An 18,793-nucleotide genomic window follows, 5' to 3' on the forward strand; every position below is an offset into this window, starting at 1 on the left:
GTTTATATACAACGGGTGCGGGCTAATACCCAAGCCCGCTGGTACTCGTTACGCTGTGGACTTGGAAATCATGGCGGTAGTCCCGAAATGAATCTACTTGGGCCGCCAAGTTCCTCGAACTCTATTTCAGGAAATGTCAAGTCACATCGCTCTCAACTGGGATGCAGGATTCGTATCGACATCTCAAGAGACGGGTGAACCAGACCACAGTCGCATGGTGAGTGAGGTTCCAATATCACGCGAGGCTAGGCAGCCGTCTTGCTTACAGGTCCTACACTTGGTTTGATGATCGACAGGGTTCAGTCCAGGGGTATATTCCTTCGATTCAGGCAAGTCCCCGACGTGAATTGCGGTATCATGCGAGCCACTCTCATAAACCCTGCAATAGCGTGCAAATCTCACAGGCTGTAACGTTGCCAACTGTTATTGTCCCTATGCGATGGCATGATCTATCTGCGATAATTCCATATGCACCATGGGAGGAATCGCTTATCCGGCATTGCGGTGCCGGACATTATGTTCACGTCACGGCAGTATTGACAGTCACCCCACGAGATAAGCGGCCATCAAGGTATAAATTAGGATGCATCATGAGATATTTCTCCCTTTGCGAGTAAGCTTACAACCACCTAGAGTGCCGGACATCCGGCATGTAAAAGTGAAGATTTGATTGCTTGCCTGCCTGCCTCCCTGCTTCCTTCATGGCCCGTCCAGTGAGGGTTGTCTTTGTGCGAGCTCCTCCTCGGTCAAGATGCTGCGCCACCGAAAATAGTAGAACGTACGATTCTTGACCATGGAACCTGGTTTGGGCGCCCGGAAGCCGAGGTCGGCCATGCGCCGGTTATCCCAGATGGCGAACCCAAACTTCCGGTAGGGCTCGAAGGGGACCCCGAGCAAAGGGGAGGCTTGGAGGTCGCGGCTGGACATGAAGTCTTGGAAATGGTACGACATGGGCGTGCGGTCGAGGTGCTCGGGTCCCTGGTCAAAAATATCCTCCCGGAACCCGAACGAGGGCTGTTCAGCACAAGAGAGGACGGGTCTTGAAGAAGTTGTCGCTTCTTTCTTGCTTATAATAGGTAATCCATCGGCGGCGTCTCGAAGACTGACCTCCGACGCAGTAATGGTAGTAGCCCGGCCAGTGGCCAAGACGAAGAAGTCGTACGCGGTCAAGAGTTGCTGTCGCTCAAATTCAAACACCTCGTAGAAACTCCCAAATATACTCGTCAACAGGATGTCGAGATCCTGTCGGGGCCACGCCTCGTCCAGGAGACCCCGCGCGCCGGCGCCTCGTAGTTCCAAGAAGAACTGCAACCGCCAGAAGGCCTTGACCATCCGCTGCTCCTCCACCCACGAGGGCGGGCCGGTGTTCTGCGGTCGATGCCCCTCGTGGCCCTCGGCCCCCTGGAATTGTTCTCGAGGGCTGCCGCCAGGGCCAAGGCTGACAAGCGTGGACGGCCGCAGCTGCAGGGATCTCTGGATCAAGTGGTCGAGGCAGGCATGGGACCACGCATGGATGTTGTTCACAGTAGCGAGAAAGGAGCGCACCATGCTACTCTGCGATGATGATGAGTCAGATAGGGGGCCCGTTAAATGATAGAGTAGTAGAGGATTCGGTAGTGGCGATCCTTCGGGCCTCGCCTAACGATGCTGGGAAGCTCGAGGCTCTGCCTCGGAGGACCGCGCGCATCAGACGGCGAGTCTGCACGGGGACGGCCGGTTCCAGCACCGCGTCCACTATCTCGAGCGGATATCTGCCGAGCACGCGGCTCATGGAGGGCGAGGCGTGGACGAGACTCCGTAGTGCCGCGAGGCTTGGGCAGAGCTTGATGATCTGCAGCTGAAGCTCTTCGGGAAGTGGGCTGAGCATGTCTCGTGGGGTCCGACGTTCCATGGTGGCGATGGAAAAAGATTATGGCTCGGTATCACGCTGTGTCTGTTGAGAAATGAGGGTTGCTGATGTTCTAATTTAGCATGGCACTGCGCTACCATGGCATCCTTGCTGTTATATACGAAGGGGAATGCACAAAGAGTGGACACGAACAATGCGCGAAGGAGTACCTAATGTATGCGCAAGATACGCGAGGGACCTTTACGAATCAGTCAAGTGTTCGTTCTTATCCGGAAGATGTCTGCCTGTTGAAGAAAACAATCTGGCAATCCTGGCATGTTCCCGGATGCCGGGTCAGCCCTAGCAGTCTTGGCATTATCCCGAAGCCCTGGGACATACCAGGCAGAGCTGACCCAAGATGAGATAAGCCCGTCAGGTTACATCCAACATAACGTTACTATCCCACGGGGAATAGAGAGGATCCTCCGAACAGGGACATGCGGATCTTCTGACCAGACGAGGCCTGACAGACTGGGATGGGAATTCGGCTGGTCGGCAACCGGACTTGATTATCACGTTTGCCTACGTCCATGTAGCACGAGAAAAGGCACACCCCGTATAGGAGAACAATGGCCCATACTGGGAATCGAAAAAGCCCATATGTAGGCCGCAACCTCCTGGATGAGTTGACGGCCATGTCGCGACAAGGCTCTTCACTCACCAAAGATCAACACTGTGATGTGAAATGGCACGTCTTAAGACCCAAGTACACTTTCTCGGGCTCGCTGCCTTCGCTATCCAGAGCCTTTTGGCGACGACAGAAGCAGCATCGTCGCCAGGTCTCACCCACCAGGTTCCAGAACACGCCCCTGCCCGTCCTGTCCTGGACACTTTGCCATTATATACCACCAGTCAGATCGGTGGCCGCGGGTTGACACATACACCAAGTCTCCTGGGCAACCTATTCGGCAAGAGGCAGAGAGAGGAAGACGGAAATGGCGGTCTTCTGTGCAAGAACGCACCATGCGTTGACGACAGGTGAGCTCATCTTACCTTACCCTGAACGAAACAGAGGAATGAATAAATATCTGACGATAATACAGTTGTTGTGGACCGGCAGGAGTATGTGGTTACGGACCCGACTTCTGCGGCGACGGATGCACCAGCAACTGCGACGCCGTGGCCATGTGCGGCAACTACTCCGAGGGAGGCGACACCAAATGCGGCATGAACCTATGCTGCAGCTGGGGCGGATGGTGTGGCACATCCGACGTCCACTGCATCGGACCCAACAAGTTCACACCGTGCCAAGAGGACTTCGGCTCCTGCGAGATCATCCGTCCCACGCTCTGCGGCGAGGATTCCATGACCACCCTCGGCCGGACCGTCGGGTACTACCTGGCTTCCAACACGCGCGATCGCCTGTGCAACCGGATCGAGCCGAAGCATATCAACGCCCAGGACTACACCCACCTCTTCTTCTCCTTCGCCTCCATCGACCCGGACACCTTCCAGATCCGGCCCTGGGACGAGGCCGACGTCCCGCTGATGGAGGCCTTCACGGCGCTCGAGACCGAGACCTGGATCGCCGTGGGCGGCTACAGCTTCAGCGACCCCGGGCCCACCCAGACGACCTGGAGCGATATGTGCTCCACGGCCGAGAACCGGGCCGCCTTCATCCGGTCGACGGCCGAGTTCATGGACCGGTACGGCTTCACGGGTGTCGACCTGGACTGGGAGTACCCGGTGTCCGAAGAGCGCGGCGGCTCCAAGGCCGACACGGACAACTTCGCCAAGCTCCTGCGGGAGATGAGGGTGGCGTACGGGACCCGGTACGGCATCAGCCTCACCCTCGCCCCGGACTACTGGTACCTGCGGTACTTTGACGCCAAGGCCATGGAGCCGTACGTCGACTTCTTCGGCTTCATGGCCTACGACCTGCACGGGTTCTGGGACTCGGACGTCGAGGCTCTGGGCTCCCTGGTGCGCGGCCAGGCCGACGTGCGCGAGATATACAATGGTAAGCAAGCATGGGGGAACGTCCTATTATTCATTGCCGGGGTAGGAGCTAACGATTCGCAGTAAGTACTTAAGTAAACAGCTGTTTACTCGTAAATCTGTCTGTTTCCTATCGCGGGAAGCCAAAACTAACCCGTAATGTTCACTTGTATCATCAGAACACCCTGCCTCTGTGGTACGCCGGCTTGGATCCAGCCAAGATCAACTTTGGCCTCGCTTGGTACGGGAGAGGATACACGTTGCAAGGTAAGCACTCAACTTGAACCCAATCATCACAAGGGGAGACCGAGCAGTTTGCTCACTGACGTCCCCCGAACCACCCCAGACCCGAGCTGCGACCAGCTCGAGTGCCCCTTCGCCGGGCCCAACGCCCCGGCCGAGTGCACAAACGCCGAGGGGGTCATGTCCCTGACCGAGATCAAGCAGCTGATCCGGCAGCGGAACCTGACGCCGCGCCTCAACGCCGAGTCCATGATGAAGGAGCTCGTGTGGGACGGCCAGTGGCTCGGCTACGACGACGAGGAGACGCACGCCCTGAAGCGGCGGTTCGCCAACAACCTCTGCTTCGGCGGCACCATGGCCTGGTCCGTCGACTTCAACTCGGGCGCGGGCGACTCGGACCACGCGCCCGTCTCCACCGACGGCCGGTGCGGCCCCGACCACGGCGGCGTCAGGTGCGAGGGCAGCGCGTTCGGCGACTGCTGCTCGGTGGCGGGCTACTGCGGGAGCACCGAGGCCCATTGCGGCTCCGGCTGCCTGAGCGGGAAGTGCCTGCAGGGCGGGGAGACGACAGACGGCACCTGCGGCGCCGCCCATCACGACTCGTTCTGCGGCCTCTGGGAGCAAGGCAGCTGCTGTTCCTCGTCGGGCTACTGCGGCAACTCCGAGGCCCACTGCGGCACGGGCTGCCAGAGCGGTGGCTGTCTCGAAGCGCCGGACCATGGCGGTGGTTCTGGACCCATCTACATTGCGCCCGAAGTCTACGACGACGAGAACCCGACGGCGTCGTGCTTCCCTCCCTGCACCTTCATCATGCCGCCGTGGGTGCTCGATGGCCCGACGACCATCTCCCAGCCGCCCGCTACCGTCTCCTATCTCGACACCTGGGACACGACCACGGACATCGGCGGCGGGACTATCGTCACAACGGCCATGACGGAGACGACCAGCACGATCATCACTCTTCCGCCCGTCACCACGACCGAGATCGAGGTATGGAACGTGATATGGGTCGATGACGAAGACGACGACGATGATGACGAGATCATCGTCGGCCTGACTTCGAGTGTGATATTCCCCCTGTCACGCTCACGAGGACCAGATCATCCGCACCTCCCGAGACGTGGACGTACTCGCCTGGACCCTATCCCACAACGGATCCAGAAGACGACGACGGCCCTAACCCGCCGCCGCCGCCGCCACCACCCCCGGGACGCCCTTCCTCCGTCACTGGCCGCAGGGGTCCCCCCAAGCCGACCTGCAAGCCCGGGCAACATTGCGGGAAGCCCTGCCGCTCCAACTGTGGCGGGGGCGGAGGAGGTGGTGGTGGTGGGTGTAAGGGTGTCTGCGGTTGCATCGGCCCGCGCTGCCCCGGTAACAATGACGACAACAACAATAACAACAACTGCGTGGGATCAGGCTGTCCAGGCGGCGGCGGTGGAAACGGGGAGAATGGCGAGGATGAGTGCACCACGAGAACCGTCACGGATATTTGGGTCTCTTGCGACCCCGAAACCACCACCTCGTGCACGAGTAAGTCGAATAAATACCCCAAGACTTCTGATAACCGTGTCTTGCTGGCTGCTAACCATTTCTCCTTTCCTAGCCACGTCAAGCTCCATCTTCAGCGGATGTGAGGCCACGCCGACAACAATTACCTCAACGGGCGCGGGCTGTCCAGCGTAAGTAGTTGTTGAACCCAATAATACTTAGCGAAGCTATGAGTGTGTAAGTTGCTAACCAAAACCACTTATCGAATTGCAGTCCCACGTACGACGCAAATCTGCAAGAAGTACACGACCCGCTGCCCGAAGGTCTCAGCCGGACGGAGGGAACCACAGTCATCTCAGGAACCACCACCACGACATGGGGTTACAACCTCCCCCTGGAACAAAGGAGGCGGCGGAGGCGGAGGAACACCGCCACCCATCACGACGCCGCCCCCATCCGGCCCGACCTCCCTGCCGCCCCTCCCCTCCTCGTCCGCCCAGCCCCCCTACAGCGGCAGCGGCTGCCAGTCCTACGCCCACACGACCCGCTGCAACGGCTCGGGCGGCCGTTCGGCCTGCGTGACCCAGGACCTCTGCGTGCCCACGGCGCCCTGCCCCTCCTCCTTCACGGCCTCGGGCACGCCCGTATGCACCGGCGAGTACTCCATCTGCGTCATCACCACCATCGTGACCCGGTGCGCCAGGGTAGGCGACGCCACCGCCGCCGCCGTCAACATGCTCGGCGCGCGGCCGACCGTCACCCCTACCGCGTCTGTCGTTGGGTTGCCGTCCTCATCTCCTACTCCTGCCTCTTCTACTCCCGATATCCAGGCGCAGGATGATGCCGAGCCCACCACCGAGCCAGGGATACCCGCGGTGCGAAGAGCGGATGATGAGGAGTCGCATGCCAGGGGCTTGGACTTGGCCGCCATGCCAGTAAACGCTAGTGAGCTCCAGAGCGTCAGCCCCAGCGCGCTCCTCCCACGACAAAACGGCTGTGGCGGCAGCGCCAACGGCGGATGCGACTACATCCGCTTCTGCGCGCCGGGCGGATGCGCCAAGATCGAGAACGTCCCCTGTCTCGTAAGCATTTCTGCCTCTTTCCCACTCTCCTCTCCCCCTCCCCCTCCCCTATTCTCTCATCCGAAATGCGGAACTCGCTCGCTGACACGTGTGACTGCTTGCCCAGGAGGCCCACATCTACGCCCACACCGGCGCCCTCTCCGGGACCGAGGTGTCGGCCTGGGTGATCGAAGACGGCGACGAGAAGTGCCGCGGCTCGATCACCTGCGACATCTGGGACTCCGACTGCAGCGGCACGGGCTATTTCGACTGCGGCGGGGGCAACCAGATGGGCTGGAACTGGAACTACATCGAGTACTACAGCAGCAAGTACGAGTCGTGGTTCCCCCTTTACCTCGACCGGACCGGTGGCGACGAGATCGTTTTCTGCAGTAAGTAGACCCGACCCAGCCCGTCCTTCTAACTCTTTCGATTAAATGACTGACTCGATATCCTCTCCAGCTCAAAAAGTCGGGTTGGGGACACTGCCTGCCGCTTGCATCGAAGATAGATTCGATTACAAGGATGGGCCTTGTCGGTAGTGGTTAGATTCAGCAGTGTACATCCCAATTCGTTTCATTCCGCGAGGCCACAATTGGACCTAGAAATATGAATAAATCCCCTGGCGACTGTCATCACCATGATGAAATGGGTACCATCGAAAACCTGGTCCCGAATTTCTTTGATCTTGAACCTTTTCTTTAGCCGTCGTATATTCAAACAGGTAATAATTGGTACTAACACGACCTAACAAAAACCCTCGTGGTATAACGGTATGTCCTTGATAGGGCACGCCCACACCCTAATACATTATTTTCTCTTTCCAGATGGGTACTTCTGCCACATCGTCCACGCTCCATCTGACTCTACCCTTATCATCGAGCCACGCGCCCTGATCCGTCGCTTTCAGACCCTTGCCTTCGTTCTCCCTGATCTCGTTCGCGGTGGCCCCTATATGGTCCTTTGCGAGCCAGACCAAGGGGGTCGGGCTGGTCAGCGCAGGATTTAGATAGGCCTTCCCGAGGTCTTGCTCGCTATACTCCGGAGGTGCGCTGGTCGTGATGCCGTCGGAGGATTCGTCATCGTTGAGCCAGTGCTTCAGAGCTTGGTACGACGTCGAGATGCGCGGCTCGAAGAACCGCGCGATGGGGTCGACGACGTGCTCCGCCACCTTGGGCGACACATGGGCGCGCTCGCCGAGCCGTTGGATGTGCGACTGGGCGTGGCCTTCTTCTGCGGACGAGAGGAGCGGCGTGGTCTCGTCATTGCTGTCGGGGTTGCTGACAAGATCGGCGGGCAGGTAATTCTCGAGCGGCGCGAGGTATTTGTTCATGAGGGCGTTGTAGACAATTGTGGCAATGAAAAGAACTGCCACCAGAACAGACGGGCCCGTGGCTTGTCTCAAGCCAAAGATACCGATGAGGGCGAGCTCCGCTATGTACACACCGGTCAAGAGATGTTGCAGGGCCAGGGTATAAGCCTGCCCCTTCGTGTCGACCTTGGGCTGGATGACGAAAATAAGGTTGTAACGGTAGGAGAAATAATAGAGTGATAGACCAATTGCGGCGAACCCCATAACCAGGGGAGAGATACAGGAATACGCAATCGCTAAGAGTTGTCAGCAGATGTTTAAGAACATGAAGAGCGTGGCAACCCACCAATTATGGTAAAGTTGGCAAACTACACCGGCAAGGGATTAGCAGAGTCCAGGCAGACGAATGATGTATATAGTGACCTACCTTCGGAAACACTTTGCCCCAAGCGATGCCTTTCATGCTGGTAAAGCGAGTGAACTTCTGTCTCGGAGTCTTGTCGAAAATCCGGTCGTAGATTAGATAGGTCAGGAGATCCGAATAGTTGAGCAGGTTATCGGCGGCAGTTGTTGTGCCCTGGATAATGAAGTATGTTAAGTAGAAATTGGACGACTTTGGGAGTTCCCGCGCCAGCAATATCGGAATAGACGTCGGATCCTTCAACTTATCGAGCAGCTGTGAGGCCACCGTAGCAGCGCCAGAGAAAAACGGCAGTCACAAGGAACACCTGAGTGACTTGGAAGATGTAGAACCATTTTTGCACCTTAAGCTCATTAACAGTGGTTGTTGGCGAGCCAAAAGATTTGAAGATGTCTGCACTTTGTTAGCTTGATTCCGCCACATCTTGCAGTCTCGACAGTCTCTACACAACTTACATCGGAAAATGTTAGGTACGTATTTGCTGAGCGCACTTGTAACCAACGGGGGTATGAGTCCCGATAACAGTCCAATCACAGGTTTGGGGAGTCTTTTCAGGAAGCCGAGCCACTCGACGTTTTCTGCGAGATACCCAATGTTGGATATGAGACCAACGAATCCGCTAGGAATCGACCAGAAGACGATGGTGGTGATGACAATAGCGATCGCAAGACCCTCTTGCGAAGCTCGACGAGTTGGTGGGATAGTGAGGTTCTTCCAGATGATCTCGTTCGGCGGAATATCCGTGTGCCTCGGGGTTAGCGCCAGGAGGTTGGCAGAGGCTACTTGTTGAGATGCTCTTTGGGCGTCAGCTTGCGTCTTGAATTCGACGAACACCGCTGCAGCTCCTTGTGGATGCCCTATCTCGTGTGCGTTCCTTGCCTCGTCGATGTCCGACTCTGTCTCTTTAACTTGTTCCCGGAGCCAGCGTGTGCTATCGACCTTTCTGCCCGATTTGAGATGTCTTTTTGGGCGGAAGGATGCCTTTACTTCATCAGACAACTCACTAAAGCTGGCCGTCTCCGTTCCATTGCGCTTGGCGATGCTTCGTCCCTTCTCGTCGGCCTTTCGGATCAGTGACATCTCAGCACTTTCGAGTTGTTCGATCTTAGAGTTTCTAGACGCTACCAGGCTTTCTAGGGCCTCGGTGTTGGTTGCAGGCCAGATGCGCACTGCTCCATCACCAAAGAAGCGATGCATGTTGGAGTCCTCCAACGCGTCGCGCGGCGCCGACAGATATAAGACAGTACGTGAGGAAAGCCTGCTAGCATTGGCTTTGGACAGAGTCCAGGCTTGCCGCAACCCTATGAGCCAGAGTCGTTCGCGGGCGACAGTGAACATGACGAAGCTGAAGAAGACCCAGGCTACTATGGCGTGGGAATACAGCCGCTTCTTGTCCTTGACGTTCCCTATGGTGATGCTGTCGAGCTGCGTCGAAGTGCCGCCGCCGGTGGCATTGACGGGCATCAAGATGGGCCACGTCAGGGCGCAGCCGACCAAGCAGATGAAGATGACAGTGCGTAGGAAGCGCAGGAAGAGGTACGAGTCCAGCGACTGGCGGTAGAGGACGAACTTGTCTGGGACGTCCCACATCGTGTGCACCCAGTCAAACCAAGCGCCGCTGGGGGCGGGAGATCGGCTCCTTCGATATATTAGCAAAGCGCGTCCATAACCGTATCTGGCGGAGGTAGACTGACTTCTCTGGTATGGTACCCATGAACGTTCGTGGCATATAGATGTTGCGATACCGATGCCGAATCATGATGAATATAGCAACGAAAAACAGCCCCGTTGCCTGAAGTTCATCAGCAGATAGTCACTGTCATCTTGTCGAGAGTGGACTCACCCAAGTAGGCACAAAGGCCGATACCACTGCCGCAAGCGATGCAGAGCCCTGTGGCTACATGTGATGCGATGTCAGCGTCTCTGAATTCCGTGCCGCAGGGTCACCATCTGCTGTAGCTAACCTTCTTCTCCATCGTGTTGAAGCTTCCCTGAGCCAAAGCCTCCGCAGGGCCAGCTATGCTGTAAGACCCCATATTGGCTTATCTGGCGATAAATCCAGTCTTAACTGCAACGAAGGCCGTCGCGTTGAAGAAGTATGGTGGTGTTGAAAGGTGTTGTTGGAATGTTGAAGCAGGCATGTTCATGTGTTGGTGGTAGTTTGAGCTTAGTTGCCTAATGACGTAACATGGCTCGTTTCAACTGTTACCAACCAGCCTCCACTTTCTGTATCACTCCCATCGCCATGTAACAGAACTCGAACCTGTCAGTGGTGTTTCAGCGGGTATGCCGAGTTGAGTATCATTGTCTCGTATCACTCGGTGTCGTTTCCTTTGGTCTTCGTCGTTGCATGACTGTTGTCCGATATGCTCTATTGATTGACGTACTCCGGATGGATGGTCACATTCAATCCTGCTCTTCTCGGTCAAACAAGCACGCGTACCTACACAAATGTAAAATTCCGGCGAGGAATTTGAAAGCATGTGTCACCATTATGAACGTGGTAATATATGAGCCTTAGCCATGTTGTCGAGTGACTGATATTTCAAGCGGGTACGCCAACCCTGACCCCAATACCAATGAGGGAGGTTGAAATCGGTATAGGCCAGAGAGTGTGTTATGACACACATCTTCCTCCTATTGGTTCTTTAGGCTCGCTGGAACAAACAGAGTACTGGCTGCCTAATGATGGAGTGAGTGGATTTTCCAGCGATTTCATGTTATTACAGTTCCTGACACGATGGTGGTAGACTGAGCAGGGCCGACTTGGTAAAAAAAAAAAAAACCTACTCGCTATCTTGACTGAGAAGATTCTGCTTCATTCAGCTGATATCTCATTAAATAGATCTTCAGCATGAACTCTGGCTGCTTTTGATGAAGGGTAAGCCGTCGTGGGCACCCCTTGAAGCAGATCCTACGAGGGTTCAAGGCATTGGAACAGGCACGGGGATCTGGGCATGCGACTACGCGGGAGGCCCATCCCAAGTCAGAGGTGGTAGGAGATGCCACTCGGGTGGTTCATTATATCGACATGTTCCCTAAGCAGGAAGTTAAGCGCGTAAGGTTATCATATAGCAGAGACAGAACAACCTACGCTAGCCGAAGAGTGACTGCATGTTGAATGTAATACCCCTTCTACCTAGTTTGGACGCCAGCCAGTTTTGGACCTTCCAACCACGACGGTACGCTCGGTCAACATATGCGAAATAGCTTGACGCTATATACTTCTCGGAACTATTGCAGCAACGCTTTAGTATAGAACTTCCGTCGAGAGGGACGTGCACGAATAGTGTTGCAGTTACGGTGATTATACCGCGAAGATAAATATATATATGTCATGTTGTCTAGCATTCTTTGGCCTGTTGACTGGTTAGTATAAGTATATGACTCGCAACACCGTGGTCCCGCTCACCTTGGTAGCCGATTTTCGCATGCCGACATGTCTTTTGATTGAGGTGACACGTCGGCGAGCACCAGTCAACGTGACCAACTCTTTCTCTTTGGTTCACGTCTTTATCCGGACCTCTGGTCACCCTAGCTAATCCAGTATGTGTGATAAACCATGAGCCCGAAACGGGAGATCTTTCCTCTCCCAAGATCCCCCGAAGGAGAAACATCATACCGGCCATCCATTGCTCATTCGTTTCATGCGCTTCTTGTCCTTGTCCTTGTTCCCGGTTTCTTTTTCCTCAAGACTCAGCGGGCTGGTCCTCTCCGCCATCAGCAGCCGCTGGTGCGGGTGCCTCCTCTCCCTTCCCTTGGTCGGGACTCCGGCTTCGGCTGCGGCCGCGACCGCGGTGCGACTGTCGTCCTCCCCGAGCGCCGGCCTTGCCCGGCGGCGGCCTCACGAACGCGAAGTCGACGTAGATGGTCTGGTCGAGCAGCTTGGTCTGGTGGCAGCCGTCGATGGCGGCGCGGGCTTCTTGGAGCGTCGTGTACTCGATCAGAGCGTAGCCCTATGGTTTCACAGGCATCGTTTCATTAGCAGCAGCTCTTCACTCGTCCAACCGAGGTCGCGCGACATCAACAACATACCTTGACGTAACCGCTGCGGCGGTCGAGGTTCAGGTGCAGGTTCTTGATCTCGCCGTAGTCGCCGAACTTGTCGTGGACGGCCTCCTCGTCGGCCTCCTCGTGCACGTTGGTCACCATGATGATCCAGCCCTCGATGGAGCGTACCGCCGTCGCCTTGGAGTGCGTCTGCATGTCGCCGACCTTGGCCTCGGCGGTCGGGGGCGGGCTGCCGCCGCCGACGGCGCCCGCGTCGTCAATGTCCATTTCAACGTCGGCCATGTTTGCGATTGTGTGTAGTTATGTACGTATGATCGGAGACAAAGACTGATTTGTCTTGGGTGGGTGCAAGACAATTGCGAATTGGGGATTGAAGAAACAGACAGGACCAGGAGCGTAACCTAGGTTCAGCTCTAATAATTCATGTTCTACCTTGTCGTTGGTGGGGTGCTTCCAGCTTGGCAGCTTGGGTGTCAATTCGTTCCAATTGATTGCCTGCTGGAGCTTCCGCGTTTGAGCGGAGCAGCTCCGTCAAGGCTTGGTGAAGCTCTAGCCGGCTGGCGCAGCTGAGTTGCAGCTGGCAAAGGAGACTGCTTAATTCATCGATTCAACTTCACTTCATTTCGAACACAATGCGGACACATCCGAAGAAGACGCTTCGAATGTTACATTTTTATATTTAATATGTGGACAACCAGCTTCAAGTCAAGGAAGGTTGTCTCTCACTGCCCTGACAAGTATGCCACTTACCAACGGACAAAGGATGGCTCGGGATACCTTTACGCTGTCAATCTTAAGTCAAGGATGAGTATGTTGGGACTCATGTCTTTCTTGTTCTGCTGTCTCTACATAAACCTATATTGTTCCGGCTTTTCGTCTCAAAATAATCGTGACACGCCTCCAGATCCATATTTGAGTCTGCACGATTTGCCAGGGGATTTGAGTCACGTCGTACCATCGACGATTTGGATGGCGCCTTGTACTACTTTGTGATACATACAAAGAAGCCTCATCTAATCAAATGGATAATATCTTGCGGCTCAGTGATCTACGAGACATGGTACATCATCGGTCGATTCTTGTGATACGACAGTCAATTACTCTCGTGGTTGGCTTCTTCATGGTGACTGCGATGTGAGAATTGTCCAGACAACTGCAAATCTGCAGCTGGCCTGTTGATTTAGCCATCAAGCTTGGGTATTCCGTATATTTCGATTACTGTTACCAGGAGGGCCAGATCAATGAGAGTCTTTTGGAAACCATCATGTATCAACGGTGGTGGCTCAGACCTGGCACCAACCCCAGTGCCGGATCAACTGAAATACTTGGACATACATCACCAAAAGGCAGGTTAGGGCCAAGTTTGATGGTACTGTGGCCATCGAGTGTCGAGCTCAGGTAACTCACAAGTCTACCAGCTAAGGCTACTTGTAGTGATCCACCAACCATTCCCCGTATCCCATCAACCTTGTACGAAAATAGCAACCGCCATGAACATGTGTAAGTAGGCGTATCCGGCCGTGTAAGTCCCGGGGACGCCAGGGAGCATGAGCATGAGCAATGAGCACAGGAACCACGACTACCCGTCTCCCTTGCGTGGAACTAAAATGCTTCTTTTCGACCTTTTCGACCTCTCACGGGCGTGCGCAACGTTGTGCCTTCCGTCTGACGATTGAACCCCTCTGTGGGCATCGGCATATCCTTTGATTAAGATTACCCGGGCTCCGTATCACTTGCGAGGTTGTTCCTCTTGTCTCCTTGCAGGAGCCAGGCAGTGTCTCTACTCTCCCATAAGAATCCATGCCTATAGCAACACAAAATCACAAACAAACACAAACGTGTAGGAATGGCAGTGGCGCAGTCCCGTTCAAACCAACCGAGAGTGGTCCCGCAAGCTCTAACTACAACGCGTGTGTGTATGTATATCCGAGCGTGTAGTAGGATGTATCCCAGCAGGAGAAGTTCGACGAGTAACCCCCTGAATCGAAACACTGCTGTATCATTCGGCGGACCGTACCTTAGACTTCAAGAGTAAGTAAGTACCTACGGTGTCGCCCCGACGGGACAGAGAGACAGGCGAAAGCTACCTGCCCACAGTTAATGGCCAGATCAACCCATAATACTTTATCCAACGCCGCAGTTGAGTGTGTTCCGACGTCCCCCAGCAGCGGGCGGCCCCCAATCGCCGTATCACGCCGCGGCACCTACCGGAGCCAACGACTTGATTCTGGAGCCCAGAGTTCAGGATACGGCCGTGATAATCACCGAGAGCCACCATCGACTTTGGCCGCCCGCACGCCCCCCATTATTTTGGCCGCCCGTTGACCCCCCCTCCGGCCAACAGCAGGGGGGCTTTTCTGGCGCGGGTTGGGGTGGTGGGCTGTTTGCTCACAATCTAGAAGCAAGCAGATTTCAATTGACCGACATTGGGCGAGAGAACAAATCGAACGTTGTTAGTTGGATAACGGCGCCGCCGTAAATAGCAATCCCGCCTGGCCTAGCGCGCATGCCCACCGCCGATGCGACGCCCAATACCGCCGAGCCGTGACTACACATCCTTTCCTCTTCTCCCCCGTTGGCCGATAAAGCGTAATCCCAAGAATTGATCCCATGTCCCCCAACAATTGTGATATAACCCCGTCCCCTTGGCCGACGTATACGCCGCAGGCAATTGTTTGGTAGCCAAGAATGGCGCGCAAGACTTGGGAATCAGGCCAGCCAAGCATCGGCGAGGAACGCCACGTCGGAAGGTAGTGGTGTGTTAACGTGCGGGCTAGACGGCGTAGTGCCGCTCATTTCCAAAGGTGAGATGCACTTTGCCTGACAGCGCTGCCCAGCTACGCCCAGCGAAATAGTAGCGAGCTAAAACGACCAGGGCGGTTATTGAATCGGCAGTGGATGCCGCTCATCATCGACGTGTGTCGGAGCTGGGCTCGGTTGCCAGTCCCAGGAGTGTCGTTCAAGACGTGTCTGTCAAGTGCAGAGCGATGAGGTGTAACACATTGAGCGGGTGAGCGGGTGAATGAAGCTCCATCAATTGGCACATCGTGGCCAATTGAGAGTAAAGTGATTAGATTATCAGTTGCTATTTGGAAATGACCACCTTCCTCCCATTTGCTCCCGTCGCTGGTATCATTATTGCGCTTCCATCAAGGTATCGATCGTGACTTCCCCGTACATACATCCTTGCCAGCCCAATATGCCAGCGTCGTCATCGTCATGGGCAAAAGAAGGCACGCTCATGCTTCAAAATCAAAACTATCCCTGCGCAAACGTACATATATCTCATTGAATAAACGTGCAAAATTTCGAATTGTGTAGATCGCACGCACGCCCTTAGACGGTCTCCCGGGGAGACTTGCCACGAGCCTGGCGGCCCTTCTCGGACCAGGGGAAGTGGAAAACGGGGATGAGGAAGAATGAGTTGCTGGAGTCAGCAATACCAGCGAAGGCATTGTACCAGGCGATGAAGGCCGCTAGGAGTCCGAAAACACCACCGGCTTTCTGCAGGGCCTTGCTCGCATCCATGGCTCCGTTGGCGGTAGCCAGATAATGGCAGAACAGCATCAGGAAGGCCAGGTCGAGCGTGAAGAACAGAGCGAAGAACATGACGGTCGATCGCAGGGTACAGAGGAGCAGAATGGTGGTGAAGATGAACCAGCCAGCCAGGAAGAATCCGATCACGGAGGGCTCTTGTGACGGTGGAATACCCTCTTCGGTATATGGTGACAAGGAGGCGAAACCCGGTGTAAGCAGGATGGCGAACGAGATCCAGAATCCTCCGTACGAGGATAGAGCAGTAGCACCAAAAGTGTTACCAACGGCCATTTCCCTGTGTGACGCGTTTAGTAACCGATTGTTGACGAGATACGAGATCTAACGTGAGGGTCAACTTACCACATGCCGGCCAGCAGCTGCACTAGACCACCATAGCCGAACGCTAGGGAGATGATGACATTGGGCTCCGTGACATCACGGGCGCCCACGTTGATCAAAGACAGGACGAACGTGGTCAGGGCGAAGGCGGACAGGCCCAAGGGCGCAGGGTTGGCGAACTTGCGGTTCTCGACCGGACGGTACAGACCAGGCTGGAACTCACCACCGAAGGCAGCGAGTCTCCCTCATTGTCCCGTGTGTGGATGTGCGCCATCGGGTTGTGGTAGTCGAAACGCTGGTTTGGGTGGGCGCCGTTGGGATGCGCCTCAGACCCCGAAGTGGTGGTCTTTTCGATGTCAGCTGTATGCTGCTCCGTCGTCGCCATTGTGACTTGTTCCTCCTTATGCCCTTTTGGGAGAGAATAAAAGAAAAAAAGCCTCTAAAGCCGAACAGGTTCCTTCTGAAGCTCTTCTAGAAGGTTGAGGTTGTGTCTTTCTACCGAGTCAGAATGAAAAGAAGTAGGAGGAAAGACAAGAGCGTCCCGGGAGTAGCCAGGGACCTGGGGTAATATATGTATAAGTCAGATATGTATCTGGTGCGGAGGGGCTTCACGCCGTGGTAGCATGCGGAGAAGGAACCCACCAGGAAGGATCAAGACCCAATCCAGGTGAGACCAGACCAGGGGACAGCAAAGTACAAGATTGTTGTTGATCAATTGGTCCGTCTCCCTCACAGGTTCTCACGTTGTTTTCAGGATGTGTGGAGACCTGGTCAGATATTGGGAACAAGGGCTAGGAAAGGCCTTCGCCTAAGTACATGCCCCTACCTCGCTGGAGTGTAGGTACGTGAAGCCTGTATGGCTAAAATGGAGAGTAGGGAAGCCGGCAGCATGTCGCACAGCATGATTTGGTGAGAACAGCTGGCGCTTGACCAAAAGGGTCAAGAGCTGCAAGCAACGGCAAGCACCATTGCATCTAATTTGTCACTTGTGCGTACGAGGATGAAGATGTGGCCTCTCCTTCCCAAGGAGGATACCCTGATACCCATGCGACTAGGCAATATCAAAAAAAATATTCCCATTAGCGACAGAGGGCAAATGAGACGCTGGATACCTCTAAGGGACTTAGCAGGTACCGCCCGGCGCCAGCGTGGATAGCGCCCCAACGCGGAGGGAATCTACCGCGTCATGATGGAGCCGCCTAGGCTTGCTAGGCAAGCTGGTTGTAATGGTCAGGTACTCGTCAGGGTCGTGCCTTTTCTACCCCGGCCGACCAGACGAACCAGAGTCTGCGCGCTCGTGTTCAGTGCGGCCAAATAGAAACCCACCACCTGAGCCAGGCCGACTGGGGAATTTCTTTTTCACCGACTTGAGCTGATCTGCTCATGCTAGTGGCAGTAGCAGATGGAGTGTGATTAAGCATATTCGCAGCCCAGCAACCAGCGTGTTCGTTCTTCGCCGACTGCTGACTGCCCTACTTGACAATGTTGAGAAACTGTACGGAGTAAGTATGCAGTACAGCAGGGGCCCAGTAAACTGGCAGACTGGAGACAGGCCCGCCGATGTGCAGAAGGCAAGTGCAGCAGGTGCCCGCAAAACCAAAAAAGAAGAGGCCATCATTTCTGGGAACAGCAGCGAGGTCCCCGTCTTCCTGCCTGCTGCCTCCTGTCTCTGCAGATGGCAGTTCCGTCTCTCCGCCCGAACTGACCGTCTTGGCTGCTCGCTTCATGATGTTCTGGTGCTTAGGTCGGCTACAGGACTCAGGTCTTGAGCCGATCGATACCCGGTGATTGGCAAGGCTTTGCCCGGTAGCATGTAAACGATTTCTTTTAGCTGGCAGCATGCTACTTGGAGAAAAAAAAAATTAGGCCACGCGGAATGCATTCCTCGAGAATACATGCCCCAGGGCTCTCTGCTAGTCAGTTGAAGCATGGACCCGTAGGTGTCTGCACTTTCGGAATCGTTACAGCATAGAATGATGGCAGGATAGATGGGTTGGTCTGGGGAAAGGCGCATGGCCAAGCCCAATGTTGGAGGTCTTCCATGCTTCCCCATGTTCTCTTTTTTTTCAATCTCCTGTCATCTCGCGGAAACATAAAAGGAAAAAGAGGAGCTCCACACCACCGTCACGCGTGGCCAGGATTAAACAATGTGGGATTGGGCTTGGCTTTGCTTGGGGTTGGGGGGTTTTCTGTTCTTCCAGACGTTCCGCGCCATGTCACCCCCGTAAGCCAGCAAGCCAGTAAGCCACCAACAGGTGCGTCTTAGGCATCCAATACTTGCATAGAGATTGGTCAGATGCAAGCAGGGGCCAGGCGCGTTTTACTGAGAGATACAACCTGCGGTGGTTTCTGGTCTATTGCGGCAGAATATTGAGGTTAACTGCAGCGGCATCTGTATCACGGAACGGATTCGAAACTCTGAAGCCACCGAAGCCACAGCCGGTGCTAGCATCAGAGCTAAAGAAGTTCGTATATATGTCCAGTTTTGCATTACTACATACATGTATGTAGGAAAGCGATGAGAATCGGTACCTCGGCTGCAAAGATGAAGGAAT

The 18,793-nt window shown here is 55.2% G+C and overlaps 6 protein-coding genes across 6 annotated transcripts; 1 reads left to right on the forward strand and 5 right to left on the reverse strand.

The window, feature by feature from the left end:
• Window positions 1-699: 699 nt before the first annotated feature.
• Window positions 700-1,548, reverse strand: PG997_009920 (uncharacterized protein; the record flags this gene model as incomplete). Its single annotated transcript, XM_066814235.1, has 1 exon — window positions 700-1,548. The coding sequence occupies one exon, from the start codon at window positions 1,546-1,548 to the stop codon at window positions 700-702; it is 849 nt and encodes a 282-aa protein (XP_066666197.1).
• A 22-nt stretch (window positions 1,549-1,570) lies between these two features.
• On the reverse strand, window positions 1,571-1,891 carry PG997_009921 (uncharacterized protein; the record flags this gene model as incomplete). The annotated part of the gene is made up of 1 exon (XM_066814236.1): window positions 1,571-1,891. One exon carries the CDS (start codon window positions 1,889-1,891, stop codon window positions 1,571-1,573), a length of 321 nt encoding a protein of 106 aa, XP_066666198.1.
• A 697-nt stretch (window positions 1,892-2,588) lies between these two features.
• Window positions 2,589-7,018, forward strand: PG997_009922 (glycoside hydrolase superfamily; the record flags this gene model as incomplete). Its single annotated transcript, XM_066814237.1, has 7 exons — window positions 2,589-2,866; window positions 2,932-3,889; window positions 4,006-4,093; window positions 4,173-5,132; window positions 5,231-5,599; window positions 5,831-6,639; window positions 6,746-7,018. Coding segments are annotated over 7 exons (3,735 nt in total), but the record flags the coding sequence as incomplete, so codon positions are not given.
• A 402-nt stretch (window positions 7,019-7,420) lies between these two features.
• On the reverse strand, window positions 7,421-10,387 carry PG997_009923 (uncharacterized protein; the record flags this gene model as incomplete). The annotated part of the gene is made up of 8 exons (XM_066814238.1): window positions 7,421-8,226; window positions 8,277-8,298; window positions 8,358-8,606; window positions 8,659-8,744; window positions 8,807-9,990; window positions 10,046-10,143; window positions 10,195-10,248; window positions 10,316-10,387. The coding sequence occupies 8 exons, from the start codon at window positions 10,385-10,387 to the stop codon at window positions 7,421-7,423; spliced, it is 2,571 nt and encodes an 856-aa protein (XP_066666200.1).
• Window positions 10,388-12,040: 1,653 nt separating this feature from the next.
• Window positions 12,041-12,644, reverse strand: PG997_009924 (uncharacterized protein; the record flags this gene model as incomplete). Its single annotated transcript, XM_066814239.1, has 2 exons — window positions 12,041-12,307; window positions 12,387-12,644. The coding sequence occupies 2 exons, from the start codon at window positions 12,642-12,644 to the stop codon at window positions 12,041-12,043; spliced, it is 525 nt and encodes a 174-aa protein (XP_066666201.1).
• A 3,054-nt stretch (window positions 12,645-15,698) lies between these two features.
• PG997_009925 (uncharacterized protein) lies at window positions 15,699-16,623 on the reverse strand (the record flags this gene model as incomplete). The annotated part of the gene is given in 3 exon segments (XM_066814240.1): window positions 15,699-16,194; window positions 16,260-16,450; window positions 16,462-16,623. The coding sequence occupies 3 exon segments, from the start codon at window positions 16,621-16,623 to the stop codon at window positions 15,699-15,701; spliced, it is 849 nt and encodes a 282-aa protein (XP_066666202.1).
• Between the last annotated feature and the right edge of the window lie 2,170 nt (window positions 16,624-18,793).

This window comes from Apiospora hydei (assembly GCF_038363865.1).
Source record: "Apiospora hydei strain CBS 114990 chromosome Unknown utg000007l_segment0_segment0, whole genome shotgun sequence".
Taxonomy (NCBI): domain Eukaryota; kingdom Fungi; phylum Ascomycota; class Sordariomycetes; order Amphisphaeriales; family Apiosporaceae; genus Apiospora; species Apiospora hydei.